Source organism: Podarcis erhardii (assembly GCF_964252035.2).
Source record: "Podarcis erhardii genome assembly, chromosome: 9".
Lineage (NCBI taxonomy): Eukaryota > Metazoa > Chordata > Lepidosauria > Squamata > Lacertidae > Podarcis > Podarcis erhardii.
The window spans coordinates 20075649-20090021 of record NC_138512.1 but is presented as its reverse complement, the minus strand read 5'-3'; the positions used below and the strand labels follow the sequence as shown (position 1 = coordinate 20090021).

The window sequence follows — 14373 nt, the reverse complement described above, 5'->3', positions numbered from 1 at the left end:
TGGCCCGGTTATTTGGCACCCTGCTATAGTCCAGGGGATTGGCACCCAGGATTTAGGTACAACATTCCTGGGACTTAGTGAATGAAGAATGGGGAACCCAGGTCTCACTTTGGGGTGGGTGTACTATATATCTACTGTTATTATAGACACAATTAAGTACAAGTGATCTGTCACCTGAATGAAAACTAAAGCCCTGGACCAGGCATAGGCAAACTCGGCCCTCCAGATGTTTTGGGGCTACAACTCCCATCATCCCTGACCACTGGTCCTGTTAGCTAGGGATGATGGGAGTTGTAGTCCCAAAACACCTGGAGAGCCAAGTTTGCCTATGCCTGCCCCAGGCCTCACTGTCTGGGAACAGGAATGTCTAATGATATTATTAGCCTCTCAGCTTTACTGAAGCATTACTGAACTTGGAGGAAAGTGGACAGATACAATGCACAGTACTGTTATTTCAAGGCTTTGCACTGTTTTGAAAACACAAGAAGATGACAGTGAGAACAGAGCAGCCACTTTTGCCAGCACTGGAGATACAAACCCATTATATATTTGCCTTAATTATGTTGCTGTGTTTACAACGGATTTGTGTCACCAGTACTATGAAAACAGCAGCTTGGCTAAGCCACTGAATCCTACCTTTGACATTTGCAGTATTTTTGCTAACTGCTGGCAGGGGCAGATCTACTATGAAAGTAATGAAGTTTAAGATTAGGAGCCCTGAAACTCCAGACGGCCTCCAGAAGTGACTTTAGTCCACATTACTTAAAATTTTGGGGTTTAGTAGACCCAGTTTCATCATTCTTTGATGCATCATGCATGCATATATAACATTTCCCTAATTTTCACCCCCTCCATAACTCAAAAACTATAAGGCATAGGAATTTTTTTATTCACATCAGTGGCTTTGAGATGTGAGATAATCCAGCACAGTAAATCTAATCAAAATCTGAGATCTAGTAGTTAATCGTTAAAAAATAATAATGCGGTGATCTGTCATCGAACAACCCCACTGAAGAAGAGAATGGTGGTTACCCAGACCTCGCTGATGGTAGTGAAGGAGCCCACGTAACGGCTCAAGATTCAGGGCCCCCATAATGCGGGTCCCACCACTGACTGCTAGGCCAAAATTTACAAAAGCAGCTTTCTATTCATCTCTGGTAAGCCTGTGGTTTTGGTTACTAAGAAACATGGGAGCTCCCTGAAAAAGATCCACCATGATTTTGTTGCTAATTTAAAACAGAAATGGGGGATCTGTGGCCCTCTAAACGCTGCTGGTCTCCAGCTCTCATTGTGGGAGTTAAAGAGTCCAGCAACATCTGCATTCTTTTCCTAGCTATGCACTGGATTTCTAGTTTTGCATCAGCATTTGTTTTCTATGAATGAAGAATCTGAGAAAACAAAGGGTATCTGAGCATTGTGCAAAGTGCCTTTCCGCGTTACTGGGTAACTAGAACCAACCCACACACCCAGTGCAATGGAGACCTTTCAAAGCCTTCTCCCCATCTGCTTTTGTTGTTGTTTACCAAGGTAATTATCATAGAATCTTCACAGTTCCTTTCCTAGACCAAGCAGTTCCCTTTCTAGACCAAAGGAGGACCATGAGAAAGATAAATGCACAGATTACTATTTGCAAAACAAAAGCAGGTTTGTGGCAGTAAAATATCGGACAGCTGGCTCAACCTGCCCTGAACATGCTGACATTTTTTAAGTGACTACGTATACACACTCTGCATTCAGACATTAAGATAAGCCAGATTTTCTGGCTGATTGTGGCTTAACAGGAATGAGCAACATGCTGCCACAGGCTGCCCTGTTCCAGCTTCAATTCTCCCCTGGTGGAAACAGGCTAAACAAACCAGGAAGCCTTGGCTTACCATGACATCTAAAGCAGAGATTGTGGTTCATTGCTCCCTAACAAGCCAAAATCAAAAAGCCAGCAACAAACCACGGCTGGCTTCGTGTTGGCCAGTGACCATGGCTTGTTAGGAAGTCACGAACCGCAATCACTGGTTCAGATCAAGGTTTGTTTGTCCCACTTACACCAGCGGAGTGTGAAAAGGGAGTGTTTGGGCAGCATGTCCTAGCATGCTGCTTGTTCTTGGTACACCATGATAGGCCAGAAAGTCTGGCTTACTGTTGCCTGCAAATGCAGAACTGCATGAGGGCCTGTTTCAAATCAGAGGCTCTACATCTGCTGTGCTGATTGCCGGGGAGTTATTTCTACTGAAGAAGGGGGAAAGTGCTTGATTTCATGCTGGAATTGCTTTTAAAGAAAACTACAATGACTGCCACCTTGGATAGAAAAGAAGGATCCAAATATTTTGATTAAAACGCATATGGCTTTGAGACTCCAGCACTGGGACAGCATCTGTCAAACACCAGCATTTCATTGAGCTGCACTAAAGGTAAAGGGACCCCTGACCATTAGGTCCAGTTGTGGCCGACTCTGGGGTTGCGGCGCTCATCTCGCTTTATTGGCTGAGGGAGACAGCATACAGCTTCTGGGTCATGTGGCCAGCATGACTAAGCCGCTTCTGGCGAACCAGAGCAGCACACGGAAACGTTGTTTAGCTTCCTGCCGGAACGGTACCTATTTATCTACTTGCACTTTGACGTGCTTTCGAATTGCTAGGTTGGCAGGAGCAGGGACTGAGCAACAGGAGCTCACCCTGTCGTGGGAATTTGAACCGCCAACCTTCTGATCAGCAAGTCCTAGGCTCTGTGGTTTAACCCACACTAAATCCTCTGAAAAGGATTTAGCTACACTAAATCCTCTGAAAAGCAAGACCTATGAAATGCTTTAGTCAACAGAATCCTATGCATGTTTCACACTTACATACAGGAAAGCAGGCATAGGAGTAAACCCTCAAATCTGCATTTCCTTTTCAAAATCTGCAAAATCACTTTAAAGCCTCTGGTTTAAATGGCTCTCACATTATAACGACACACAGAGTCCATCTGCACCAGCACAAGCTCTGCTTAGTTGACATAACAATTCTTTTTCTTCACAATTTAAAAATGGATTTGTTGTCTTAATTCTCCAGAAAACATGTTTCCTTGCTCCTCAGCCTCCCAATACAGAACTACTGACATCTGGAAGATACCATGCACATTTAACTTAAGATGCTCTCCCCACCCCATGAAAAATTAAATCCCTTGTGAATTTTTAGCTTTAGTTTCTTGGTCTTGGGTTGCATCCATCCAACCAGGCACTGCTCAGCACAAGCTCTTACATCAATGCCCTTGTGAAGTTTCAGTACTAAGTAATCATTTTCCATTTTGAAACACATTCTGCATACAATAATGTAGCTGCACAAACGAAGAATACTGTGCAGGTATTCCAGTTGTCCCTGCTTTTTCTGTCTTTATAGTCTCAGTAGTTCCTCAGTTTCTTCCTTAGTTTGTACTTGAAAATACTGCCAGTGCCAACCAATCAGGGATTACCAGTGCCAATGTCCACATACCATACACAACTGGAGAGAGGTCAAGAGCTCACAGTGTCAGGGATGCCCACAGTATATCCCCTGCACTCACATGGTGACATCAAAACACTCCCAGTTCATCAGCCCCACTAGTATAGCCATCAATAGGTTATGGGGTACTTCAGTATTCATACTGAGGCTGTCTTGACTGGGCTGTCTTGGGGCTTCATGGCCTCCATGACAGCCATGGGGATGTATCAAGTGGTCATTGGGCCAATGGGAAAAAAGCATCCCCTCAATTTATTCCATGCCTCATGTGAAGGGCAGCAGTCCTGGATATTAGGTGGAAGGGTTCAAATTACCCCACTGTCATGGTCAGACCACTATCTGGTGAAGATCAGGTTTGCGATTCCAGTCCCCCTGACCTTGCTAGGGTGGGGAACCCATTTCTGCCCCAGAAATTTATGGGATCCAATGGACTCCTGAACGCTGTGGAATAATAATAAGCTTTCAAAGAGCACAGCTAAGCACAGGTGATCTAACTTCTTGACTGCTCTCGTGTGCTCTCTATGGGATTGGTTTGGAAGCTGCAGCCTAGCCATGCACTGTGCTGGCCAACCGTTCTACTGGGCCATTTTCAAGGATTTTTTGCTGGCCTGCGAAGTCATAAACCTGGGACCAGGGTACATAAACCACCACCTCTGTGCTATACAGATCTGCTAGGGTGTTAAGATCCTCACACGAGGCCTTGCTAGTGGGGCCACATTTTACAACATGTTGCTTGGCGATGACACAGAAACAGTTCTTCTCTGTGGAACGCTCACTCTTTGGAATGTTCTGCTGCCTGCTATACAGGAGGCATCCACAGATAAAAAGACATTTTTTGCAACTAGCTTACTGGCCTATTTTAAACACTGTATCTCCCTGGTGTTGTTTATTGCTTGCTGTTGATTTTATGTATATTATTTAATTTTATATGTTTTTAACATTTGAGTGTTAGAATTTTATTCTGTAAACTGCTTCAGGATCCTTGAGTGGGAAATGGTGTGTAAATGATTTTCATGAATAAAAGCGACCCCGCTACTGCCAGGCCTCAGGCATCCCTACCGGAAGTGTTATGAATCCCCTTACACCCATCACAACCATTCTTTTTGGAGCATAGCACAAGAGGGGGAGAAAGGTACCCAGCAGCTCCGTGGGCAGGATTCGCATGCCTGTACAGAGCATACGACACCTCCTGGGACAAGGGTTCAAGCAGGGAGGGGAAGAAGGGGGAACGGCCCATTTGCCACTATTCTTTCCATAGCAACGCAGACCACGCAACCCACAATTTAAACGTTAATAAGGGTTTGTAAGGCTCTGTGGGTTTTGAATCAGGACATGCTTTTCTCCAGTGCCTTACCACGTCTGCTGAAGGAGTTGCAGGCTGTACTGTACTACCCAGTGATGCGTTTAAAGTCCCCCAATCTGCGAGTTGGCTATAAAAAGCCTCCCCTTAACCTTCTGTGTGGGACGCGGGTGGCACTGTGGGTTAAACCACAAAGCCCAGGACTTGCTGACCAAAAGGTCGGCAGTTCGAATCCCCACGGCGAGGTGAGCTCCCGTTGCTTGGTCCCTGCTCCTGCCAACCTAGCAGTTCAAAAGCACATCAAAGTGCAAGCAGATAAATAGGTACCGCTCCAGCGGGAAGGTAAACGGCGTTTCCGTGTGCTGCTCTGGTTCGATAGAAGCGACTTAGTCATGCTGGCCACATAACCCGGAAGCTGTACGCCGGCTCCCTTGGCCAATAAAGTGAGATGAGCGCCGCAACCCCAGAGTCGGCCATGACTGGACCTAATGGTCAGGGGTCCCTTTAACTTTACCTAACCTTCTGAGCCCTGATGGAAGGCAGAAGTGAATAAGCCCATACCAGGGACACCATGCCATCAGTTCCTAAAAGGACCACCAGTCCTCCTGAGCGAACTACCCTATAATTTGTAACATTTACTTCTTTGTTTTTATTATTTAAACTACCTTGGCTGCTTACTGCTCTTTCTTCATACTCTGCCTCTTGGGCCTTAGACTACACTGCTTTCCTTTACCCTCGTCTAGCTTGCTTCTACCTGACCTTAGGATTCCAAACGTGTTACCCCATTTGGGATGTTGACTCTCAACAAACCCTGGCAGGATTTACAGTAAGTGCGTCACCGACTAACCTGTACCACTTCACTTTGGCGCAGTCCTGTAATGCGGTCATGTGAGATAAGTTCTACGTCACATACAAAGTGATTTCACAACGCATAAATGTTACAGCCCCCTTTTTAAAAAAATGATTTTAAGAAAATCCAGCTAGTTCTTTCCCCCCATAAAACAATGCAGTGAATCAGCTTGCCATTTCCTTGTTCTACCCCCTACCTGCTACAATTTCGATGCTCAGCCCTTTGTTCAGGGCAGCTGATTTTGCAACAAGCAAAGCATTTTCCAGCTTTGTCAGTGCAATCTAACTCATCTCAGACAGACAGAGGCATACCTCAGCTTCCTTGTGCCTTGGCAAGGAGCTGATCGGCACCTCCAAAACAAGAAGAGACTATGGACCAGAAACTTTAAACATTTGCTTTTTGTTCCCTTTTGTGCCAGTGACTTCCTCCGTGGTCTTTGGGGTCAGATCTGGTCTGCTCCTCCTCCCCCCTTCTCCTCCATCAGTCCATCTGCCTTCCTTCCTGCTTTCTTCCCTCTACTCGCTGCTTTTCCTTTTGCCTCCTCCCTTCCTTTTTCCTCCTCCTGCAACTCTCCATCTTTCTTCCCTCAATGGACTGCTACTCTGCTGTGCAGCCTCCCTGGGTGCTCCACTCACACTTCAACCAAATGGAGAGGGGGCCCTGGAGGGCTGCTGTGACAGCCCAGACCAATGACTGGATTCCTCCACAAAGGTGCCCAGAGGAGCCTGTGCACCTTGCCTGGCACCCAGAGCCATAGAATAGCAGCTCAGGGAGTGAGCGGAAGTGTGGGCAGTAGGAGTTCTAGCCACTCCAAGCCAGAGTGTAGAGGTGCGATTTTTTTGTGCCCCCACTGGGCCTGCATCCTTGGCAAGCGGCAACCTGGCTAACCCCTAGGTATGCCCCTGCACACAGAAGGTAAACTACTAAGATAAAGGTTATGATCCCTACCAACTGCATGAACTCAGTCTGACAAGTAGCAAAGTTCAGCATCATAAATATTAAATCAGCAGAGCAAACATGCCATCACCACCTCCAATACACAAACTGGCAAAAAACGAGCAATTTAGACCCGGTTTCCTACCTCTGCACGACCTTCATAATATGCTAACATGGATTTTGTAAGCACAAAAAGCCTCTCTTTGTAATTTAAAGGAGATGTCCTTTTCTTTTGCTGTGATCTTTTAATCAGAATCTCTTCCAGGATAGTGTTCATATTCATTTCAGCCACTTGATCAATCTTTCCCCAGCCATTGAAGATGCAATCCTGTTAAAAAGAATTTGAAAGCAAAGAATTATGTTGGTGTCGTATTTTTCTGTAACATAGTTTGCCTTATATTTACTGCCATGCATCTATCAGTTCATTATGCAAAATGCAGTGAAATTGCTCTTCTGACACAGTAACCCAGAAATCTAGAAAAGTTAAACATTAGGCAGAAAGGTCAACTTTTACCTTAGCAGAGGTCTGCAATGGCATGTTACCTCTAACTGGAGGCCTATACTCAGTGGGTATGAGGAACAGCACATTTCAGCTGCTTTAGTGTTGTAGAGAATAAAACATGAGAGCACAGACTTAATGTTCTCTACAGTCATACCTCGGGTTACGACGCTTCAGGTTGCACGTTTTCGGGTTACGGACGCACCGAAACCCGGAAGTACCGGAACGGGTTACTTCCAGGTTTTGGCAATCGTGCTTTGCGCATGTGCAGAAGCGCCGAATTGCAACCCACGGGTGCGCAGACACGGCACTGTGGGTTGCGAACATGCCTCCCGCATGGATCACATTCGCAACCTGAGCGTCCACTGTATATTAAATGTGTTTTCAGGCAGAATGGAATATTGTTTCCCTGCCCCCTACCTCTGCCCCCAAATGAATATCTGCTAGCTTCCTGCTGGAGGTCACGGCAGGAAAGGGATCGCACAAAACAGTCTTATTTATTGGGATTCATTTGTGTGTGTGTGTGAGGAGAATTTGAAAGTCATATTGTTCATCTCTAATCTGGATACAGTCCACTCTATTACCTCAGCATTCCAGCATCTCATTCTGCAACATATGTAGAGCCAGCCAGCATTAGCTTCCTTTAAAAGAAAAACTGACAGAAGATAGATGGTGGTGTATGTCTGAGTATCTCGCCCTTGTATGCAGCCCACACACAAGTCTGCTTGATGATTCCAGGTTTTTTTAATGCTTTCAGAAACTACTTTCTTTAAAAGAAGACATGCTGTTACACAGTACCAATCTTCCCTAGTTTGTATGGTTTAAATAAATTTTATATATTTATATAGTTTTAATTCTATCAACTTTTGGGTGCGGGATATGTCCTACAGGCTAGAAGTGCCTATACTATATTCCATTACATCTATGATACATTTATAATATTTTGCTAAACAATATGGTCTGCAATATTTGCCTCCTCAGGTAGAATTGCCTAGAGCTGTAGAACATAGGGAAAAATAGTTAAACAAGGCGAGGAACTGATCATCATCTTCCTTAAAAGAACAGCTTAAATGAAGGTGTCATCCCCCCCACATGCACACAGTTAAAACAAAAATCTCAGGTCCATCTACATGTAATAAAAGGTGTAGGATTCAACTAAGTTTTAATCAGAGTATACGCATTGGGGGTAAATGGACCTAACTTAAGTCATGTTTGTTAATTTCAATGGATCTACTCTGAGGAAAATTTAGTTGAACACCACCCAAACGAAACAAGAAATTCTTTTCCAAATATAGCATTTGCCTTTGGAACTTATTTCCACATGACCGTAAGATGGCTGATTATTCATAACCTTAAAAGGTTATGATTATACTTGGATGGCTTTATCAGCAATGGTTTGCCATGACGATCAAACCCACAATATATCCAGAAGCAGTACTCTTCTAACCACCATACTTCGCACTTTGACAATAGGAAATGGACATCAATCTCATGACCTATGTATGAAACCACCTGAGCATCCTGTCTGGCAACTGTTAAAGTGCAAAATACTGAGGTAATGGGTAAGTAATTCATCTTGGCATTCAAATTCTTATATCAAATCAGTGCCACAACTTCAATTGCAACTTTTGATGTCAAAAGAGCTGAACATTTACAACATTTTTACTTCTTAGATTACCCAGTGCAGCTAAACTTACCTGCATAGACCGAGTCCAGTCTTAACATTTCTGCTTTTAGTGTAGCTCCCTGCTGAAAAGCTCTCCTCACACAGCAGCAGTACGTTTTAATAACATCCTATAGAAACTGAGAGGCGAATGGCTCATCTCATTTGCAATAGCTGTGGGAGTTTCAGAGTGTGACCCGCCCCGAATTTCCTTAATTCCCAGCTCCACCAGCCCTTGCTTGGCCAGTCTGACTAGATGAGATACTAAGGACTTACAACCACAACTAAAGACGTCAGAGAGAGTTTCAGATGTTCAGCTTCTCTGCCTGTTGGAATATTTATGCCTCTTAACTTTCATTTTGTTTGTAAAAGCAACATAGTATGAACACATATCTGGTGCAAGTTCCATAGGTGAAAATGTAATAGTAAAGCATCAGTTATACACATAAATACATTTGGGTGTGCCAATATGTGTATCAAAATACAACAGAAAGAAAACTGAAAGGTGGTATGCATTCAGCACACGATACAGTGGTACCTCAGGTTACATATGCTTCAGGTTACATACGCTTCAGGTTACAGACTTTGCTAACCCAGAAATAGTACCTCAGGTTAAGAACTTTGCTTCAGGATGAGAACAGAAATCGTGCTCTGGTGGTGCGGCGGCAGCAGGAGGCCCCATTAGCTAAAGTGGTGCTTCAGGTTAAGAACAATTTCAGGTTAAGAACGAACCTCCGGAACAAATTAAGTAATTAACGCGAGGTACCACTATATTCTGAATACAGTCATACCTTGGTTTTCAAAGAGCCTAGTTCTCGAACGTTTTGGCTCCCAAACGATCAAACCCCGGAAGTTGGCTTCCTGCAGCCAACCAGAAACCGCACTTTGGTTTTCGAATGTTTTGGAAGTTGAATGGACTTCTGGAACAGATTCCGTTTGACTTCCAAGGTACGACCATATTGAATATCCTCATAATGGTTCATCTAGGCTTAGTGAGGTGTGTACTTCATACTTAAAAGTAATCATCAGGCTACTTGAACACTTGGAAAAACAACAGCCGCCGCCTTGCATCAAGAGAAAGAGTCAGAAAGTAACACAGATCTATGCTTGCCAAATGTAAATAAGTTGGATTTACTAAAGTGATTTATATAGGGTTGTGTCCAGAGGTCGATTTAGGGCAGCGTGACCAGTTTCACCATACTGGGTGCTGAGCCTAGGGGGCACTGCAGGGTGCTGCAGGGTGCTGTAACTATGTCATAATGAACTGAGCAGAACGGAAAGCGAGAGGTGAGGAGAACTGAATTTTGGCCTCTCACAGGGTGCCGCTAAAATTTCAAAGACCAAAGTCCACCTCTACTGTATCCAATGAAATCATTCCTTCTGTGCAAGGGCTTCCAATTGTCTAATGGAACTTACCCTTCCTTTCTTTCTTTCTTTCCCTTTCATTTTCTTTCCCTCCTTAAAAAATCTGCTCTGGAAGGTAGGGGAAAACCCCAGAACAGATCTGGAGGCATGTTTTGTTGCAGAAGTCCATGTGCGAACAGAGTGACTTCAATGGATACAACCCACAGTCTCTCAAAATGAGATAATACTACTGCGCTCCCTCCTACCCCTTCCTTTCATTAACCTTATAGTAATATAAAAGTAAGTTATGCGTACATGAACCTAAACATTCTCATCTGTACATCTAAAAGCCTCAAAAATAATCTTAGGACACTCATTTTCCACACAGGAAATTTTAACACTGGGCTGCTGAATAATCTGAGCTGCACAGGATGATCAGTCAATGGCAAAATCAGTTCAGGTCCTTAAAACACGGTCTTTTTGTCTCTTACTTTCAGCAATCTATGAACTGCGGCGAAAGAAATGATAGAAAAATCAAACAGACTTGCTTGTGAACACGGAAGAAGAACTTTACAACTCATGTACCAATTAATACACAGAAATCAGCCCAGCTCAGCATCAAATTCAGTGTCTTTCCGCAGTTACAACCACTATCAAACAAACAGGCAAAGGCACCTTTGCTCACTTGCAATCAGGTTTAATCTTGAAGTCGCAAACAGAGGACTCTGGACCAGATCTGACCCATGGAAAGACATTAGATAGCAAAATCTCAGTCACCAACATAAAGTAGCAGAACTCCACCACCTTTGCGCCCTTTTCAAAGTGGCACTTCAGGAAAAATTGCTGCTGATCATAGGTTTAATTGGACTCACTTGAAGGATGCAGCCATCGCAAGTTAGAAATGATTAGGCTTATTGTAAAGTTGAGGAAGGGATGTTGATAGCTGGAATAGCTCAGTCGGTAGAGCATGAGACACTTAATCTCAGCGTTGTGGATTCAAGTCCCACCTTGGGCAGAAAGTTCCTGCATTGCAGGAGGTTAGATTAGATGACCCCTGTGGTTTCTTCCCAACTCTACAATTCCGTGATTCTATGAAGATGTCTGTAATCACGGTTCAAGCATATAATTAATTCTTAACGTAAATCTTGTATATCTGTAGGGATAAGAACACAGACAACTATAGAAATATATTCAGTGGTACAGTGAATTACAGGTAACCCGAGGTACCACTGTAAACAGTACACTGTTATAAGATTAGTCCTACAGAAAACAATGTTTCTCTTTCTCCTTAAGAAGACGTTAAATACAAAATGACTCTTTGTGGTGACCAAAACGGGGGGGGGGGGATGCCTAAAATCAATACATGCCCTTCCAAGAGGTTCGTTTATACTGCAAACAAACCAGCTGAAGGAAGCCAAAACAGATGAAGTAGCTAGTACAAAGCAGTGGGTCTGCCATGTCGAAATCCTGCTTGATCTTCGGCAATAATAGCTTCCCCAGTTATCCAATCAAGTAGGTTACTGTAAAGATACTTTGCATATAATTTGCTAATTACAGGTAGCAAGCTAATTCGTCTATATAACTAGCCCTTTTGTGGCCCAAACTTCAGGAAATAACTCAGATGAATAAATAAATGAGAGTATTACTGCCAGCAGGGAGGCCCACCAGTCGATGTTAGATTTCAAGAGTTCTGGGGGCAAATAGTCTAAGCCTGGTGCTTTATTATTATTTTTAAACTGTGAAATAAGGTTATTGACCTCAGTTAGAGATACTGGAGGCCAGTCTGGTAAGTTTTCCAAAGATTCTGCTATTTGGTTGACCTCATTATCCTGCCCAATGATAGAGTGACATTTTGACACTTTGGCACCCTATCTGCAAAATTTAACAATTCCAAAATGCAGACGCACTTTCACTGTCGCAAGATTGAATGTACTGCCTTCGGCTGTACTTGAGGGCCGATTTCAAAAAATTCCACTGGAAAAACGGTTATGTCTATGCGGAGGTGGCAGTATTGAGTCAGTGCCACATGTGTTTCTGGCTTGCACTCTTTACAAAGATTTGAGCAGTGAGGTTATTACCCCTCTATTATTGTCCATGCCGGGTCGCTCAGCCATTGCTACTGTGTCCTTTCTTTTAGCAGATGATCAGGTGACAGCAAAAACTGCAAGGTTTTTAGTGGGGGCGATTAGAATAAGATCCATTATTTGATTATTGATGTGGACCTCCAAAATGCATTTTGTATAGTTAAGTTTTCACCTCTATCTTCAGTACATTTCATTTTATTGCTATGGCTAGTGGCTGATGCAAAATAAAGATTCTTCTGAATGAAGTAGCTTAAAATTAGTTTAACGTTACTGCTGTGTTCTCTGCATAGAAGCAAAACTCTGCACTAGTGTGTCAGATTTAGCAACAACAGCTGGATGCTGCCATAGCTCAGTGGGAGAGCATCTGTTTTGCATGCAGAAGGTCCTTGGTTCAATCTTCAGCATCTCTAGGTGAAACTTAGAATATTTCCTGCCCGAAATCTGTGTAGTCGGTGCGTTCAGTACTGAGCAAGATGGTCCATTGATTTACTCTGTTATAAGGAAGCTTCCCATGTTCCTATAGCCAGCATGAATCATGCAAATCTGAAGAAGAAGAAGAGTTTGGATTTGATATCCCGCCTTTCACTCCCCTTCAGGAGTCTCAAAGCGGCTAACAATCTCCTTTCCCTTCCTCCCCCACAACAAACACTCTGTGAGGTGAGTGGGGCTGAGAGACTTCAGAGAAGTGTGACTGGCCCAAGGTCAATCTCGGACCGATGAATGACTTCCCTTGTTTTGCATAATGCCTTCTACAATTTATTTACCCATCTGCATAATTTTTGCTGCTTCTGCTAACTGATGAGAAAGAAAGACAAGAATCTATGCATGGCACTAATCCCCACCACCCCCATGCCTTAGGGACAGAAACACTGCCAAGCTGAGCAAATTCCTGAACTATACTGAGAATGGGCAAGGAAAAAATGGTGGGTTTTGGTTACAGAAATGGCCATCGGTATAAAATCTGCTATGTTCAGTGGTCTTTGGACAAGAAGAAGAGGAGGAGTTTGGATTTGATATCCCGCCTTTCACTCCCTTTAAGGAGTCTCAAAGCAGCTAACATTCTCCTTTCCCTTCCTCCCCCACAACAAACACTCTGTGGGGTGAGTGGGGCTGAGAGACTTCAAAGAAGTGTGACTGGCCCAAGGTCACCCAGCAGCTGCATGTGGAGGAGCAGAGACGCGAACCCGGTTCCCCAGATAACGAGACTATCGCTCTTAACCACTACACCACACAAACCAAGGTGTTCAAATATTGTGCAACTTGTACAGAAACTTTTCACTGCATATAAAAGTATAAATCATTGTTATGACTGCTGATTTCTGGGGCATTGGAAAACAACTTTTGATGGAAGTTACACAGATGATGTTGGTATATTATACAAATTATGCTAAATATATAATTGCATGGGTGAAAATATGGGCTCAATAACTATTTCCCTCCAATTCCTGATATACTTCTAATGTGACCTTTAGTGCTGAATACATTTCCACCAGTGTTTTGTACTCTCCTCCTGCTGCCGAAAAAGGTCATTTAAATATATTTCTAGCAAAGACTGTCATATGAAGTGGAAACAGGAAAAAAAATGTACTAAAAGGAAAAATGTGAATGCATTATGGGACACTAAAAAGAAGAAGTCAGATCAGAACACATTCATCTGCTTTTAACAAAAGGAAATAAGACTTTGAAGCTTTCCTTTGTCTTGCAGATGCTATTCTGTTTTAAAGAATGACGAAATGATAAATAAGCATTTTCAGGTATGTTTCTAATTTCTGAACTTCAAGCTCCACCCTAAAATGGATTACCGTATTTTGCCTACAAGATGAATAATGGGCTTGATGAGTCTATGTCTTTACACAGGAATATGCAATACCTGTATGCATGGATGTTCATATTTAAACACGAAATATTTATGGTTGAATTATGCTGGTTTACTGTAACTGTGCTGGGAGTCAGTAACTCAGTTCACACATTATGCAAAGCCAAGCCATGGCTTAGCACACAAACATGCAAGGGTGCTGATTCCCAGAGAGGTGAGCTCCTCCCTGGTATTACTGCTGCTTTCTACCTGGGGCTTAGTAGCATGTCATCTGAACATGAGGTCATTGTTCCTCTCGCTACAGACAAACCACAAGCTGTAAACCAAGGACAAACTCAAGTTCAAGTGACTCCTACTAAGCAAAATCATAGCTTAGACATTAGTAGCATGGCATCAGCAGGACCAGAGAAA

General features: G+C 43.3%; 1 protein-coding gene and 1 long non-coding RNA gene across 7 annotated transcripts in view; one reads left to right on the top strand and one right to left on the bottom strand.

Moving 5' to 3' along the window:
• TEC (tec protein tyrosine kinase) overlaps positions 1 to 14373 on the bottom strand; it is a 74189-nt gene that overhangs the window by 27820 nt on the left and 31996 nt on the right. For 5 of the 6 annotated variants that reach the window (XM_081875760.1, XM_081875759.1, XM_081875755.1 and 2 more), the window contains one exon: positions 6702 to 6884. In XM_081875760.1, coding sequence (XP_081731886.1) covers positions 6702 to 6839 — 138 coding nt within the window. In that variant the 5' untranslated portion in view covers positions 6840 to 6884. Of the gene's footprint in view, positions 1 to 6701; positions 6885 to 8752; positions 8860 to 14373 lie in introns of those variants that run through there. The other variant, XM_081875757.1, reaches the window with a different exon arrangement.
• LOC309349712 lies at positions 6768 to 9347 on the top strand. The gene is made up of 2 exons (XR_014160123.1): positions 6768 to 6886; positions 8761 to 9347. It is a non-coding gene; the product is annotated as an uncharacterized lncRNA (long non-coding RNA).